At 39.5% G+C, this 17,418-nt stretch overlaps 2 protein-coding genes across 3 annotated transcripts in view; one reads left to right on the top strand and one right to left on the bottom strand.

Moving 5' to 3' along the window:
• Positions 1 to 1,095: 1,095 nt before the first annotated feature.
• arpc5b (actin related protein 2/3 complex, subunit 5B) lies at positions 1,096 to 7,156 on the top strand. The gene is made up of 4 exons (XM_044199588.1): positions 1,096 to 1,386; positions 3,372 to 3,444; positions 3,882 to 4,058; positions 4,783 to 7,156. The coding sequence occupies exons 1-4, from the start codon at positions 1,247 to 1,249 to the stop codon at positions 4,843 to 4,845; spliced, it is 453 nt and encodes a 150-aa protein (XP_044055523.1). The 5' UTR covers positions 1,096 to 1,246; the 3' UTR covers positions 4,846 to 7,156.
• Positions 7,157 to 8,087: 931 nt separating this feature from the next.
• Positions 8,088 to 17,418, bottom strand: part of hmcn1 (hemicentin 1) — an 89,923-nt gene continuing 80,592 nt past the window's right edge. Inside the window, exons 89-107 of one of the 2 annotated variants that reach the window (XM_044199923.1) lie at positions 17,224 to 17,394; positions 16,518 to 16,688; positions 16,177 to 16,347; positions 15,769 to 15,939; positions 15,133 to 15,303; positions 14,900 to 15,046; positions 14,666 to 14,803; positions 14,353 to 14,474; positions 13,801 to 14,038; positions 13,525 to 13,587; positions 13,157 to 13,276; positions 12,913 to 13,047; positions 12,711 to 12,824; positions 12,421 to 12,546; positions 12,141 to 12,269; positions 10,555 to 10,923; positions 10,222 to 10,341; positions 10,000 to 10,126; positions 8,088 to 9,305 (exon numbers count right to left, since the gene is read on the bottom strand). In XM_044199923.1, the coding sequence (XP_044055858.1) occupies positions 8,939 to 9,305; positions 10,000 to 10,126; positions 10,222 to 10,341; positions 10,555 to 10,923; positions 12,141 to 12,269; positions 12,421 to 12,546; positions 12,711 to 12,824; positions 12,913 to 13,047; positions 13,157 to 13,276; positions 13,525 to 13,587; positions 13,801 to 14,038; positions 14,353 to 14,474; positions 14,666 to 14,803; positions 14,900 to 15,046; positions 15,133 to 15,303; positions 15,769 to 15,939; positions 16,177 to 16,347; positions 16,518 to 16,688; positions 17,224 to 17,394 (3,170 nt within the window). In that variant the 3' untranslated portion in view covers positions 8,088 to 8,938. The remainder of the gene's footprint in view (positions 9,306 to 9,999; positions 10,127 to 10,221; positions 10,342 to 10,554; positions 10,924 to 12,140; positions 12,270 to 12,420; positions 12,547 to 12,710; positions 12,825 to 12,912; positions 13,048 to 13,156; positions 13,277 to 13,524; positions 13,588 to 13,800; positions 14,039 to 14,352; positions 14,475 to 14,665; positions 14,804 to 14,899; positions 15,047 to 15,132; positions 15,304 to 15,768; positions 15,940 to 16,176; positions 16,348 to 16,517; positions 16,689 to 17,223; positions 17,395 to 17,418) is intronic. The other variant, XM_044199924.1, reaches the window with a different exon arrangement.

Genomic DNA, 17,418 nt, shown 5'->3' with positions numbered 1-17,418 from the left:
AATTAATTATTCTGATTCATGTTTGTATTTTTATCAATACATTTTTGTTTTATTTTATTTCAAATTAATTTAATTTTTTAAATGATTTAGTTTTTGTTGTATTTGTTTGTTCGTCTACACTAGATGGGCCATTAGACATGTTTATGCTTCGTTTAGTGTTTGTGTATGAATTTCATGAAAAACGTTTGTTGAACATGTTACAACAACAAACACAATGTGGGGTTCATAGACAGAAATATAATATCACAAAGAACCAGAAGAATAAATAAAAGTTTTAAATAAATTTTGTGTTTTACTGGCTTTTTTTGTTCTCATAGTACAAAATGTTTTGAATGTCCTGTTTGGAATCGTTTTAAAAGACTAAGAAATATGGCCATTTATGAGTAATTACATCATATTAATAATATTGTGAGTTAAAAAACACAAACAAATTAAGAATATAGTCAGTCACAATTGCCAGATGTACAAACACAGTAACACTTGACAGATACAAAACATAAATGCACTGGGACACTTCAAATACACAAATAACCATGACAACGTGAAAAATAATGATTACAGAAAAATAGAGATAAACACGTGAATAATAAAACTGAGGATACCAAGGTCATGGAAATATTTCTGGGATTTTGGGGGGATTAATGAGGAGAAGTGTATACCTTCTACAATCGCACACATATTGACTAAACATATAAAAATAAGACTATTTTTATGCAAAAACTAGATACATTGGAATAAAAGGGATTCCGTTTTTTTTTTACATACCTGGCAGTGTAGAGAAGGCTCTAAAACAATATTTAGACCATGATGAATGGTGATTAAAATGTACAAAAAGTATAATGTCAAATACATTAATAAATGGGAAATCTTGTGAGCTTTTTTATACATAGATAAATGTACAGAACATTTTTAGTGCTTTGTCAAAAATATGATGACTCGTGACAAAATAGATATGTTTGTCAGTGCGCTGTGTCTGTGTTTCACAGACTGTGGTTTACTTTTTATGTTTGAATGCCCTCTAGCGGACAAAAATGAGAATACAGACCTGCAGTTTCACATTCTGGCCACTGGGGGTCGATGTCGTGTACGCGGAAGCAAAAAAAAAAAACCACACGGAAGAAAGGAGAGGAAGCTGCCTGCTAGACAGCCGTATCAAAGAAAAGCACCGTAAAAATAAAAAGGTCGGACTTGAGCTTCAACTCTTGTCCTTTTCGGTTAAGAATAAAACGCCCAAACCGCCACCGACATGTCGAAGAACACCGCCACAGCCCGCTTCAGGCGAGTGGACGTGGACGAGTACGACGAGAACAAATTTGTGGACGAGGAGGACGGAGGAGAAAACCAGCTCGGTCCTGACGAGGCAGAGGTGGACTCCCTCATCAGACAATATCCTTTACATGATTAGCTAGCTTGTCTGTTAGCATACACGATCTGCAAAGGAAACCAGCCACAGTCGACACGTTTGTGTGTATTTAGGGCTACGATGTATCTGCATATTTCCTCTGTAGATGCGTTTGCTGTTGATGCTTGAATCAATGGGCGTTTTGCAAGTAGGCCAGTTACTGTCCAGACTTGCCTGGCAGTCAGATTCCAGGGATTTCTGCCCCAGGACAGAACAGGCTGTCTGTGTATACTAACTGCAAGCTAGTGTGCATTTGTATAACTACAAGTTCACCATTTAATCTTATAAAGCCTTTATTAATTGCAGTGTGTTTAAATACTCGTGCAACTTTATTGTGTTTCAGCAAGTTAGCTTAGTACGGTGAGTGTAGCAGAAGCAGAGGTTTGGCTCATGAGCTAAAAAATCTGTTTTCTCTTTGATACAGCAGTTAAATTTTGGGTATAAGTGTTTATGAAGAGGCTTTTATTGTGTTGGAAGTGTTGCTGTTAAGTTGAGCCTTTGGTTTCAGTCGTATAAGCCTTATAAGGCATGAAAGTGCTCCACTTCCTCATTGAACAAGACAGTTACCTCCCACCTCATGTTACAGTGCAGGAGAATTAAAGGATTCACATTTTTTCAAGTCTGACAATTACAATATTCAAAATATGAACATAAAAATAACACTGACATGCCCTTATGTAATGTAATTCCTCCTGCCTATGCTTTGAAGAGGACACAATTGAGTCTTTGTGCTACTAGCCCTCCACTGTAGCTCAGCAAAGAAAGAGTGTAAAGAGGGAATTTTGTACTAAAAGCGATAAACAATACTCATATTAGCTCCTGCTGAACTTTTAGCATGCATTTTTGCCAGAACGAGGACTGTGGATTTTGTTGAATTACATTTTAGTTGCACTAAGAAGTGATCTCTTCACAGCCAGTATGGACAGGAGGAATGATATAGCGGTTATCACTCAAGGTACTTATATATGGACATGTGAGTATTGTTTCAACACAGACTTGGTAAAAATGTGAACCTATCCTTCAAGGTAGTTATTTGTATGCTTGTATAAAAGCAAAGCAATGGTATTTATATTGCACACTTCATTACAAGTAACTCAGTGTGCTTTACATTAAAATGCATTTGCAAACGCCCACTCAAAGACAGTGATAAACCTACAGCCACCTGCACAGACACACACCTACAGTAACTAACTCGGTCTGAGAAAACTCAAACATTTTCAGTTTTCATTTGAACGTGGAGACAGTTGTGACAGATCTCAGGTCATAAGGCAGTTGTTTTTTTCAGAATCAGAAATACTTTATTGATCCCCGAGGGGAAACTCTTTCATTACAGCTGCTCACTATCATGTAGATGCACTCTTGAGAATAGAAGTACTAAGCAAATCAAAATATAATACGCTATAATACAGGTAAAATAAATTAAGTACAAAGTAGATATAAAGTATAAAAGCTAAAATAAGTTTAAGTACCAAAGTGGATTTAGAGGTTAAGTATGTACGGTATAATACAATGTAATAATATAAGTAATATATATAATTAATAAAATAATATAAGTAATAGTGCAATAATGAGTACTGTCATGTTAAGTGTTTTGCACAGCAGTAATAGAAGTATGAATAAATATCAATAAATAGGGAATTTTAAACTGAAAACAGAGTATATTGCACAGGAGTATTAAACAGAGAATATTGCACAATTATTTCAAGTATTGCAGTGATGTAAATGTTTGCAGAGACCAAAGTAACAAAAGCAGCCTCACCAGATTTGAATTTTTTTCTAAGTACAGTTAGAAAACCACCAACTGATGACCTGAGAGGTCTGACTTCGTTGTAGTCAGAAGCTAATAGTCCTTAAAACACAGAAATGTGATGGCTTGATGCTGGGCTTATGTGTCATTTTTGGGCTTGAAGCCACTATTGTGATTTGGAGGTGGGACCCTGCTGTGCTGCATCCTTAACCGTCCCTGCACAGGAAATCTCATGGAGGCTTTACAAGCAGTTCTGAAGAACCCGCCAATCAACACAAAGAACCAGAACGTCAAGGTGGGTTTGGTTTCCTTGGTTAATAATGGTTCGAGCGTTTGCCACATTCTTGTTTTACTAACAAATCACTTTTTACACTCTTGAATGATGACATTTGTGAGAAGAGGTTCCTTGGACATATACAGTAGAGATATTGATCTGTCTTGATATACTCATTGTAGCAGATCTTTTGTAATTGTAGACCCATGGCCATTTCAACTATGGCGAAGTCTGCTAATGTAAACACATCATTTTGAAATGCAGCTAAAATCTTGTGGCTATTTAGGTCAGGAATATGTTTTGCATAAACTGCCAGTTTGTTTTATTTTTCATATGTATTATATATCAATCTATCCAAATAGCTTAACAAATGGGCAGTGGGAGATGTGGGCAGTGATTCAGAAGCTAGTAATTAATTGAACTCCGTAGCATCTTCACGTCTTCTCTTTTCTTTTCAGGATCGTGCAGAGGGTTTGGTGCTGAAGGTGCTTAGCGCCTTTAAGAGCAGTGACATTGAGAAAGGGGTGCAGTCCCTCGATAAGAACGGCGTGGACCTGCTGATGAAATACATCTACAAAGGCTTCGAGAGGCCGTCAGAAAACAGCAGCGCAGTCCTACTGCAGTGGCATGAAAGGGTAAATATTTACATTTCATTGTCGGACATAATCATAAAGTGACAGGAGGAGAGAGACGGGGAATATTTCCTAAAAACCCTCTAGACAAAATATTGGTTTTACGGATGCACCAAGAGTACCGATCTGATACTAGTGCTCTCTTTTCCCCAAATTTAAAATCGGTATACCTCTCTGTGTGGAACTTATTGGGATAAGTCTTATGTACAGTAACATTACGCATCACATGTAACTTCGCATCACATGTAACTTCGCATCACTTCTTAACTATAAATGGGGCTGTTTACACACCATTTTTCTTTTTCGGCTTGTGAAATTTTTAATTACATTCTCAACATTTTATAAAGTTGTGTCATTATAATGCAATGAGTTCAACTTGAGCAAAGAATTTTATAATGTAATTGACAAAAAAACCCCAACAGTATTTAACGTGGATTGGTGACTGATCCGCTTAATAAGGTCAGTATTGGCCCTGATAGCAATCGGATTGGTGCACCCGTTATTGATTTTGGGCTTTAGAAATAATTTTACTCTAACATGTCAAAGAAAAGTGATAACAGTTTAGAAATGTTGACAAATTAATGATGGTCATCAGCAGCTATCACTGAAATAACATGAATATTTCTTAAAAGCATCTGCCATGGTGTGGCTGTAAAGGTCAGTTTGAGATAGACTAAATGTAAATAAAAGAAATAGCCTGACTGTATTTTTCTTCCTGTGTCTCCAGGCTCTGGCAGCTGGAGGAGTGGGCAGCATCGTCAGGGTACTAACAGCGAGGAAGACGGTCTAAAAGAGGAGTGGAGGATCAGTTCACTCTACATTACTGACAGATACAGGGGGGTGCATCTGTACTGAACTGTTCATGTAATCTAACAAATGGCATAGGGACTAACAGGAAAAACTGACTTTTAACCTGACGTGATCCTGCTGCGTTCAAGGCTAGACTAAAAAAGACTGAATAGCTGGGTCACATTATGTTAAAAATAGGTTTTCTTCTTTCTTCCCATGCGTGATCACAGCCTACTAAATCGTATTCCTCACAGGGTGCTACAGATAACTTCATACCCCATGTGTCTGTGCTGCTTCCCTGATGCTTCCTATTTACAGTATCCCCCTCCTCTCTCCATGTCATTCCTATACAGTGGTTCCCAACCTAGGTGAGATAAATCTTGCTGAATCCAGAAAACACATAGTCTTGCTACACAAAATTACTTTTATTTTTTGAGACTTTCCTCTAATCTATTTTGGATCAAAAAATAGCTCCATGTTTGAACCGGTCAAAACCCGTAGACATATGTAACTGTGACAAGGAGTCACAAGTTACACCCCCTTCGTTTTAAGCGGTCACAAGCCTAAAGGGTTGGGAGCCACTGCTATAAACAGTACCTACACCCTCATATGAACAAACATAATGACTCCTAGCAATGTATCCTCCATTGACTTCCACACAAACACACAGAAGGTTTCAGCTTTGTTTCTCTTGAGAAAACTCTGTGTTTGTTTTCCATCATTCTCTTGTTTTATCTCTGCAGTAGAGACTTCCTGATGGAATAAAAGCCTGATTATCTGTCACTAAATCCTCTCATTGCCTCTCCCTATAACACTTAAGCAGCAGGAGTCTCCTAAAAGCACAGTCACAGATGGAGGGTGGTGGATTTGCTCGGGGGGGTCGCCATGTACCCTGATGGAGCTTATCTATCCATCCTTTCACGCTTCCTGCTGCCGCAGTTAAGGATTATTACCCACGATGCATCTCCACCACCACTGTTATTAATCCCATATTACCGTTCCTCACATCCTGTGTATGTCTGACTTTCTCATGCACCCTCTGCTACTGTACAGGGCATTATGTGGTTCTGCTGGTACTGTTTATAGGAGCTGCATTTTTTCTTTACTGTCAGGAAAATGACCCTGAGAATCCTTTCTGAGATTGGGGTGTTTTTTTTTTTTGGTATTTAACAGAAATATAATCTAGGATTAAACATTTTCCTTGGTTTTGTTATTGTTTTATGGTAATGATTGTTGCTTCAAGGCCAAATCCCTACTTAATCGAAATTAAAAACACAGCTTAAAAGTGTTGACAATATCAGAGAGACTAAAATAAGATAATGAATATTTTGTCTTTCTCAAAATAGAGAGGGAATTTTATACGATTAAAAAAAATATATATATATATATCGTTTGCATGATCCCACTTTTGAGATTGAGTAATTTCTCAAGCATTTCATACCTGTCTTTTGTACATGTTATGTCTCTGTTCTGGAAGAATTCAGTGATTTTTGTATTGAATCTGAGTTTAAATTTATGCTTGTTCATTCAAACAAATCCTCCACTCGTGGTATTGTCTGGCAGTAGAAAGTCATAAAGTTAATATCACACATACTTATAATTTCCATATGTTTTAAAAAAAAAGGAAAACTGGAAATATAAAAGTTTTACCTGCCTTATTGGGTAGATTACGTCTGTTGCCAAATTATTTATTTTGCTTTCATGGAGATAATATAGCTTACACTGACGATTTAGTTGCCATTGTGTGTTAGAGAAGAATTTTTAAAGACAAAGTGATGGCGGGATAACTAAACGCTATACGTGAACATAAAAACAAAGTGTGTTACGGTTCAAAAAGTTGCTGTTGAAAATAAGCAACCTTATGTAAACCTAGTGATGAGGGGAATTCAATTTCAGCATAATGTTTTTTTTCTGCTCAATTCTATTCAAACACTGAGTGGAATTTCTCAATGGATGTTACTTTTTCTAAAACACAATAGTATCATCACAGTTGTGTTTTACTCACGAGTTATCACCAGTTGATATTTAGACATGGATTTTCATGTTTGAATACTGTCATCAGTGATGATGCATCCAGACATTAGATTCCTTTTCTAATGCAGTAATGTCTAGTTTTACATAAAAACTAAAAGGAGAACGACCTCGTTTCTTCTTCTGTTTCATGTATTCTAGGCAGAGATGCTCTTCAAGCCGAGGGCGAGAAGACAAGGGAACATACCAAACTGATGTACAAACTGCCTTACTCGATGTTCCTTTTTTATGTTTGTGCTTTTTTGACAAAAAAAAATAAAAGGTATGAATGCTGATCATAACTCTGTCACGACTTTTGATGATGTTTTACATTCACACACTTAGTATGGTGAGTACAAGTCAGGACCTGTATATATCACAGCTAAAAGTGAAATTTTAGACTTATATGATATGAAAGATATGTTAAAATCCTTAAAAAAGTTAAGATAAATAGATCCTAAATGGCTGCTGTAGAGAGACAGAGGTGAGCACACACTGTCTGAGACATGTTTTGGAGCCTATAATTATTTGTATTTGATTTAAAGATTTGATAGGATGTTAAACCACTTTTCTTTCATTTACCACAGGTGCAAACAACAAACGAATAACGAATAGAGTTTATATTCATTTTGTTTACAGTCACTTCCCATGCATCTTTGTATTCTGAATTTCTGTTATACATATTATATCTAATTTCTTTGATGCGTCTTGTCTACCAGCAGCAGAATTTCTATACTGATCCATTTTGTTTTCTTTTTGTTTCCATTTCAGCCAATTTCCCATTATTGAATCCCTATTTACATATTTATACACTATAAATATATTAGATTGTTGTTAATTTGTTAATTTAACATGTTAATTGCTACTGGAGATACTAATATTTTCACACAAATAAAATTGACTCTTCTAAAAATTCCAATTAGAAATGTTATTTTTGCTGAAAAATTTGTAAAATGTAAGGATTGAAAAAGACACAAGGTAAATCCTTGTCTGACTGGCTATTCCAGAGCATAGATGTGATTATATGACCACTTGAGAGTTACTCTTACACTTTGCTGTAAGTAGATTGATAAATTTGTCTTATTCCTCACACCCATAAAATAACAATTTTTTACACCTAAATTGTCTCAATCAAGAGCATTCTTGATTGTAATTCTTAAAAGTTTGATAAATTCAGGCCCAGATGTAACATGCTTAATATGCAGTAGTGCTGCAGACATACATTATGCTTAATTTCAGTGTATATTCATTTATTACATTTTTATTACAAAATGGATACAATAAGTACAGTATACATTATGAAAAAAAACATATGTACAAGTCATAAAAATAAAATACATCTTGGTATCAACTATTGGATGGAGCAGTATGGCACATGATGATGTAATCAGTGTAATGATTGGATAGGGTTTCTATTTGATGCACTTGTGTGTATGACAGACCACTCACTACCTGAGGATATAGAATATGTGACAGTCAAGTCTTTTATTGCCAAAATGAGCACCATATCGGAACAGTCACAACTACACTTTGGTGACTGATGACACAAGGGCTAAACAAAGGTGGGAACTGCCCATTTTTCTCATTCAAGCACTTCCCAATAAGTTAATAATAGTTAGATGTAAATAAAAGGCTAGTTAAGATTTCTTGAGTAGGGTTTTTGAGCCAGTGGTGGAAGCTTTGGCTTTGAGGAGCAAAATCTTTTTGATCTTATAAATAAATCTGAAAAGGTCAGGGGAAAATAACAAGGCAAAATATCAAACATGTCTGAAAAAGTCCTGACAGACTGAGATGAGGATCCCAGGGATTAGAGCCAATAAACAGCCAGTTTCATCCAAGCTTCCTGTTAACCTCCAGTTTCTTGTATTGTATCAACTTTAAATCTACTTCCTTCTACGTCTTCAGGGCTGTATGGACTCACTGGCCTCTCTCACACTGAACACAAAGTCTTTTTTTCTTAGTTGGTTTACCGATGTGGCAAGTTTTTCCAAAACCACACCCACTCACTCATTTATTTCAGTGGTGCTGCATGTGGAGGACGCAATTCATAACCGCACCTTTGTCCCGCGTCATTTAAAGTGCTCTCAGTAGGGGTAGGCAGAGACGGCGATGTAGACGATGAAGGTCGTCTGGTACTCGATCCCGCCGTCTTCGCTGTAGGAGAGGGCTCGGACCTTCATGCGGTACGTGTGGGGCTCTCGTAGCGCCTGTGTGGTAAACAGCACTCCCTTCAGGTTCTCGTCTCGCAGGGCAAAAGGTAACGTGACGTCCTCATCCACCACTAGGAAGGTGGTTCTGGGGTGCATCACTCCGTCCTGTGTGTAGGCCACCAGTCTGATGAGGTCCTGGTTGGCTGCAATGCCAAAGGGGAGAGACAGCAGCTTGTACTCCAGGGCATAAGGGCTCAGTGCACACTCCAGGTCATTTGGTGGGCAGTTCTTCAGGCAAAACCTATAACATAGACAGCAGATTTCAGTTGAATATAGTATGGGGAAGCAGAAAAATAACAAATATTGTCAAAGATAGATAGAGTACCAAAGGGAAAGTGCACAAATCAAAAGTTCAGTTTTTATATATTCTTTGGCAAAGTCATTATGTATGGACACACTGCACAATGTAATTTAAGTGAACCATGTCATTTATAGGGTCAGTTCAATGAAATCCCAAAAAACTAATTTTCCCACTTGGTTCAAGTGGTACAGTATATAGACATGGATTTTATTTTTGCCAAAGTTTTAAGATATTATCTGCTGGTGTTTCCGCCATGACCCCATTACAGTGTAGGTGAATGGCATTCAGTTTGTTGGGGCTCACAGCATTGAAAAAATTACATTTGAAAAATTCAACAACGTGTCAACACCAGGTAAACCACAGACCTGTTTGTAAACTGTATTCATTGGAACTTTTTCCTACCGAGAAAAGAGCTCCATTTTCCATTCTGCTGGGGTGGCGACAAAAGTCGAACGGTCAAACGGTTTTCTTTTTTGATGAACTGATCCTTTAAAGTTTAAAATGATCCAAAAATACAAACTGTTCCATAATTGTAAATTCCCCAGATTTAACAAATATTTTGTAATGTTGTTTGTGGTCACGTTTGATCTCTAATGGGTTCATCCTAACTGAGTGTATTTCTGTGAAGGTTTACCCTGTGGCTGGATCCCTCTGGAAGTTTGGTGGACAGGGTGTGTCAATACATTGGTAACTTCCTCTCATGTTAAAGCACATCTGGTTCGCTCCACATTGTATGTTCTGTTCCAGGCACTCGTCTATATCTGTAGATACCGCAAACAGCTTATCATTATTACAGTACATGCTATAATGAAATGACGACGATGGAAGGAAACAGGGAGTAGATGACGGTTCTCACCTTGACACGTCTTGCCATTGGTCATGAGGCGATAACCAGCAGGACAGAGACACCTGTGGCTACCTGGTGTGTTCATACACTCATGCTGACAGACATCCCTCACCTCACACTCATTGATGTCTGTTGGTGTCACACACATGCACAAACACACAAACAGCCACAGAATGATACAGAGAAAATCAGAGCACATACATGATATATTAAAACATGTTTTTAAAGCTTACACTCCCATATTTACAGCAAACCCACAAGCAGAAGAGAAGCAAAGAGGCAGTTTCTCTATTAACTTTCATCCTCTCCCTCATCTCAACCCTGCCTGTCCGCCATAGTTACCTAAGCAGCGGCCACCCCTGGACTCAAACCCCTGCTGACAAGCGAGGAAGCCCTGTGGTGAGGAATGTACAGGAGTATCTCTGCGACTCTGACTCCTGTAGTGCCCCCTTGTGGTGGCTACATGGGAGTGGTAGCTCTGAGAAGCCAAGTTGTGGTACAGTCGCTGGTAGGAGCTGTGCTCAGGAGAGGATTGTGACGCTCGGTAGCTGTATGAGTAACTTTCATAGCTGGGCAGACGCTCCAGACCAGCACAGGATTTGCCATCCCCCAGCAGGTGGCGTCCCGGCGGGCAGGTGCACTTGAAGCTGCCTGGCGTGTTGATGCACTGGTGGGCACAGGGCTGTGGCAGCCGCTCACACTCATTTATGTCTGCCCTCAGCACAAAGAAAGACCAGCACCAGTAAAAGACAAGAGGACAGAGTGAGAGAAAAGAAGGATGGAAAGAGAAAAAGGTGCAAAAATAATGCAGAAGTACCAGAAAAAGATGATGGATGGAATAAACAAATGAGGTGGTGCAGGCCATGAAAATAGAGGAGGGAGATGAGGATGAAGGGGAAAAAAGGGTATATGTCAATTACCCCACTGTACATCAATACATTTTCATGTCCCTACAGACAGAAATGTATTGAGACTATAAATACATACACTGAATGAGAGACTGACATTATATCCTCTCATATCATAAAAGTAATGCTTTGAAGATAATAACTTCAATTCTGAATCTAGTTAAGATTTTATCTGAGGAAATGATATCAAATATAATTCACATTTGATATCAGGTACAAAATCCAATTAATGCCAGATAAATATGTCACAAAGACAGACATCAGCGTACAATGTTAATGATGTCACGAGGGGAACATTGAAGGTATGCCATTACAAAGCAAGTCCAGGAAATAGCCAGATCCAAACACAAAGGGTAACAGTTTGAAAAGTTAGAAATGGAAGAGAGTGAAAGGAAACAGAGTGACAGACAGAGCTGTGAGGTCATGGTGTTGGTCTTTTCATGGTTGATGTGTCACATCAGAAAGACATCTATTATTTCCAGTTTCCCTTCCTCTGTAGTCCTTTCCTACTCTTTCTCTGACTCCTTAGTAGACATAGCATCAACCTAGAGCTTTAGAGGACCTGATACCATGCACTGAATCTTTGCAGGGTCTTCACATTTAATGTTATGAGTTAGTCAATTGTTTTAATTGCAGCATTTTAGAGAACTAAGCAAGCACTGGCAGAATATAATGTCCAAACTACGTTGCAGATGACAGCAGAGTTATTTTAGACTTTCGACAGGAGCGAGTCACTGACACAAAGAGAGAAGTATGCTGACAGAAGCAAGCAAGCTGATGGCAAGTGTAAGGGAAGAGCAGTGCAAAAATGTTTCACACTTTTTAATTGCTTAACATGCTGTATGCTTTGGCAAATATCCTCAGCTAAACATAATTACGCACTAGCAAGTGGAAGTATCACCTGCCTGATCACTGCAAATAAAGCCCTTTGAATGTCATAAAATATTAGATTCTGTTTCACTTATGTTTTTATGTGATGAGGGGTTGACAGGATATAAGAGACATAAAGGGTGTACATACCGACACAGGGCCGTCCTACTCCCTGAGATCTGTAGCCACGTGGGCAGGTGCAGTGGTAGCTGCCTCTGGTATTCTCACAGATCTGATTGTATCGGCATTGATGAGTGCCATCTCTGCACTCATCGATGTCTACAACAGGCCACAAAGGGTACAGAAGTAAATCATGGTGCAAAACTAAAATCTCTCCCAGTCTGTACTTTTAAATTTTTTTTTACTTCAGCGAATGCCCTTTGGCTTAACAAGAAATACTGTTGTTTTGAAGTTGTTGGTGAATACTCACCTATACATGTCCCATTGGCACCTTTGGTCATACCATTGGGGCACAGGTCAATACAGGTGTAACCACCCCGTGTGTTTTTACACTGCTGATCTGATCGACAAACCCTCTGTCTGCACTCGTTTATATCTGAGGTGATGAGAGAGAGAAGAGGTTTCTTCAAAGAAATTATTTTAGGTGAGGGCATGTGACTGTGTTGTTTCAAGCAATGGAATTATATAAGTAAAAGTAAAAAACAGTAACCTTTTATTACGAAAAATACAGCATTATATGGAGAGGTGTAGCTATCTCACCTATACAGCGTCGGTTCTTGAGTTGAAAGCCCGGCTCGCAGGCACATCGATAGCTACCAATTGTGTTCAGACAGTGTTGATTGCACGGATTGGACTCCTGGCACTCATTCACATCTGAGCAACAAAGAAGACAATTGTAAAAAGTTGCATGTCAGCAACACTCAACAAATGCTCAGTTGATCAATAAAGCTTGTTGGTGTACCTGTGCAGCTGAGACCATCAGCTGTTCTCCTGAAGCCACGCCCACAGCGCATGACACATCGGTAAGAGCCAATTGTGTTCTCACAGTCCTGTCCATCATGGCACACGTTCCCACCCAGTGAACACTCATCAATGTCTGTGAGAATGAAGAGCATTGAATTATTTAAACAATGACCTATTTGTGTATTAATAATGCTGACAGCACTGATTCAGAACAGCTGGGTGTATGTTTGTGAGTTGTATACCCTGACAGGTCCTGCCATCAGCTGAGATGGTGAGGCCTTGTGGACAAGAGCAGTAGTAGGTGCCCATGGCGTTGTGGCAGGCATGAGAACAGGGGCTCCTGACCTTACACTCGTTCTCATCTGCAGCACATAAATGATACATAAACAACAATATTGCAACAATCAGAACAGATTTATGCTGTGGATATGAATGAGCTGTCTGATCATTTATAGGTGCTTTGAAATTCCTTTATGTGTTAAGTTAAAAGCAACTTTTAAATAGATTTTTAACTGTACATATCACTGTTATTAACTAGCCGTAGACCACAATGTTGTTTAACTGAACTCTCTGAGTTAGGAACAGCATCATATGTTGTGATAAACATTACCTGCACAGTAGGCCCCAGCAGACACTAAAGTGAATCCCTGAGGACACTGGTTACTGCGATCTCCTGGAATCATTAAATTCATTATTCTTCATTTAATTCAGATTACATTTGAGACAAAAAAATGCAGGGAAAAAGAAAGAACAGTGAGTGGATGACTCAGCAACAAGAAAAAATACAGAAACTAATATTAAGTTAGCAGCATTGTTCTTTCCATCTCTCACCCATAGTCAAAATATTATTCCTACATTCAGTCCTTTTACAGAACAGTATTCTCACCCTTGGTGATACTAGCTTGAATGCTATACTCCAACATCTCCTCCAGGGGGTGGTAGTGAGCGCTAATGGCTGTGGCATGCAGCATCTCTACGAGGTAGGGCATCTTTCCCTTGGACAGGTCGTATGAGATGGTGTGGTTCCAGGAGTAGGGCACACTCTCCCTGTCGATGCTGAACATGCGGGTGGACAGAGCATACAGCTGGCCTGGGCCTGTCTGGATGTAATCCTCTGTGTAGTCCTGAGTGGAACAAAGGGTACATGTGAGGCATCTTTAAAGTATTTTGACATGTTTTAGCTAATTTACTAGAAATCGTGTATACTGTAATGGGTATGTGATTTGTAGTATACTGGCTAAAATAATGAAAATATATGAAAATCACTGGTATGATCCCCTAAATTTGACACACTGCAACAGACAACATGCTGCATTTGTTAAGGTCATAATGTTTGGTTTTTACTGCTTTTGCCCAGATTTTACACAAGATGCAATCTGGTTTAAACTAAGTAATAAATATACCTACCCATAATAATCTGCACATCTTATTTATTTACCTTGATGCTGATGTCAGCATGTGAGGGCAGCTGCAGGATGTGTCCGTTCACTACGATATCTAGTAACAATGCTCCATCTGAGTCCAGGCCTCTGGCAATGTGGGTCATCCTCAGGATCTCACCTACCAAGAACCAATTACACCACAGACGTTTGTCAACCTACTAATATCATTCACATCCAAAATCATCAGTCAACATTTTCACAATTTTATTAACAGCCCACAAGCACCAGATTGAACCCACTATGTGTATTTATATAAATAGCTCACATTGTAGTAATCATACAGATACACCAAGGCCTGTCCATTCTTACCTGTGGCAAACTCCACCTGTGTCTCTCGCCTAAAGATGCCTCCTGTTAGCGTGTAGCCATTGACAGCCTCTCCTACTTCCTGTGCAGTGGTCCAGTAGACAGGGTTCAGGATTGAGATGAGCTTTCTCATTGCAGGACCTTGAAATTAAAGGCAGAAGAGTGTAATAGGTATTATTTGGTGGACATCAAATCTAAAAGGAGAAGATGTAAACATATAACTGTTGAAAAACTGACCTAATGTCCTTGGTACATTAGTAATAGTGGCCTTGATGATTCGGACACCAGTCTTGCTGTCTGTGATGGTGGCATTGAGGATGGCGATGCCAAACTCAATATCATTGATGTTCCCTATGATGCTTCCTCGTGCCTTCTGGGGCCCACCTGACAAAAAGAGAAGGTATTTAAGAATGCTTTGAGTGCTGCGCTCAATTGCACACATGCAATATATATCTACAAAAATGCCTTACCTGGGCAGGCCTGAGTGTTACACCTGGACAGCTGAGAGGAGTCTCCCGGACACGGCCGACCACTGTTGCTAGGAAATGGACTATTACAGAGACGGACACGTGTCCTCTCTCCGCCCCCACAGGAAGCAGAGCATTCTCCCCATGGCTGCCATGAACCCCAGTTACCATCAACTGCAATGATATACCCCCAAAACATACAATAAGTTCACACATTAACACACCAATAATCAAACACTAGGCATACAGCAGGGCATTGTTAATTGCCTCATAATCTGAGTTTTAGAGGCAATCTAGTTATTTTTGGGATACCTTAAAATGTTATGAAATACACAGTTTACAGCAATGAGGTTCTCTTTTTAATTGAAAAATAAATACACATTCCACATATGTTTCCCCTATGCTTCAACACACGGAAGAGAAGACACTGCCATGTTTCGGTCTCAAAAGTGGTTTGTGCAAGGGTTTTTCTTGTCCCATGCTACTCACCCTAAACACTCAGTGAATTCAATATGAAATGCAGAAACAGGTTGGTTCTATTTATTCAGGGCATTTACAGCCACTTCATTTTTCATTTCAGGAGCCTCTCTACCCCTTAGCCTGGTTGACCCTTACACAGTCTTTAACATGGTGACTCACCAGGACAGTTGGCTGTGCTGCATCTCTGTATCTGTGTATCTGCACCTGCACATGCTCTCCCACCATTGGCAGGTCTGGGGTTGTCACATGTCCTGTACCGCCTCATTTGACCTCCGTTACATGTCTTGCTGCAGCTGCCCCAGCTAGTCCATGGACCCCAGTTACCGCTGACTGACATAAAGAAAGTCAAAATGTCAAAGACAGAAAAGGAAAAGAGACAAGCCAAAAGAGCAGGTACGTTACTAGGAAGAAACCAAGACCCAATATACAAGACAGACATTTTTACAGATAGATATACAGATAAAGGTAAAGATATAGAGGATATATGTTTTTTTCATGTAAAGTAAAAGATGCTGCATTTGTAAAATCAGTACAAGCCAGTATGAGCAAATAAAAGTTAATTCTCACTGGGGCAGGGGTCGCTATTACAGAAGTCAATGTGCACGTCGTTGCCTTCACACTGCCTGCCACCATGCTGAGGGGTGGGGCTTGCACAAAGGCGTGTCCTCTGTCTGGTTCCACCTCCACATGAAACACTGCAGGCTCCCCAGCTCACCCAGGATGACCACTTCCCATCCACTGGAGGGCACAAGAAAATAAGAAGCAGGAGCATCAGTCACTTAATATTTGAAACCTGATTTTAGCAACGACTAAAATACTACATCCATAGACATAGACATATGGATATGGACTAAAATGGACTAAAAAACTAAAAATTATATCGTAAAGTACAATCCCTGAGCCCTCACCAGGACAAGGTCTCTCCTTGCACACTTGTGTTTGGGTGTCTGAGCCCTCACACTGCAGCCCATCAAATGCTGGAGGAGGGTTGTTGCACAGCCGGATTCTGGACTCCATACCCTTACCACAGGTCTCACTGCATGGGCTCCATGGTAGCCAAGACCCCCAGTTGCCCGCCACTGCAGGAGTATAAACAGATAGTCAATACATACAGGCCTTCAGTCACATATTTAGGCCCAGTGGTAGAAAGAAACTAGTACATTTCCTCAAGTACTGTACTTTTTTGGAGGTACTTGTACTTGACTTGAGTATTTCTATTTGATGCCACTTTATACTTCTACTCCACTACATTTCTTGACTTTTTTACTTGAGTAAAATATGTGAATATTCCTTCCACCACTGTTTAGGATCATAATCCTGCATAATGGAAGCTTGTTTATTGAGATCCTGTGAAAATTGAGACAAATAAAATCTGGAATAAAGCCTGTTCATGGTGAATGTGCAATGTATTATAGGCAGCACACTTGAGATAAATAGCATTGAAAAATTATTTATGTAAAGCGCTGACTTGATTTTTAGATAACCGTTTGTACTGTATGGGACATCCAACTGAGATTAGACACATATACCTGCCAGTTGCACCTCCTCATACCACCTATTCATACAGATGAATGTCTTCTGCTGCATTTACAGAAAATGTATTTGGTTACTCACCTGGACAAGGTCTGACACTGCACATGATGACCTCCACTGCCTTTCCCTCGCAAGGCCTGCCTCCATGCTGAGCTGGAGGGTTACTGCAGGTCCGGACCCTGGTTCTGTTGCCCTGACCACAGGTACGAGAACACTCCTCCCAGAGAGACCACTCTGACCAGTTACCATTCACTGTAGAGGTACAGATTGTGTTAC

This window comes from Siniperca chuatsi, linkage group LG6 (genome assembly GCF_020085105.1).
Source record: "Siniperca chuatsi isolate FFG_IHB_CAS linkage group LG6, ASM2008510v1, whole genome shotgun sequence".
Lineage (NCBI taxonomy): Eukaryota > Metazoa > Chordata > Actinopteri > Centrarchiformes > Sinipercidae > Siniperca > Siniperca chuatsi.
This window is presented reverse-complemented; position numbering and strand designations above follow the sequence as displayed.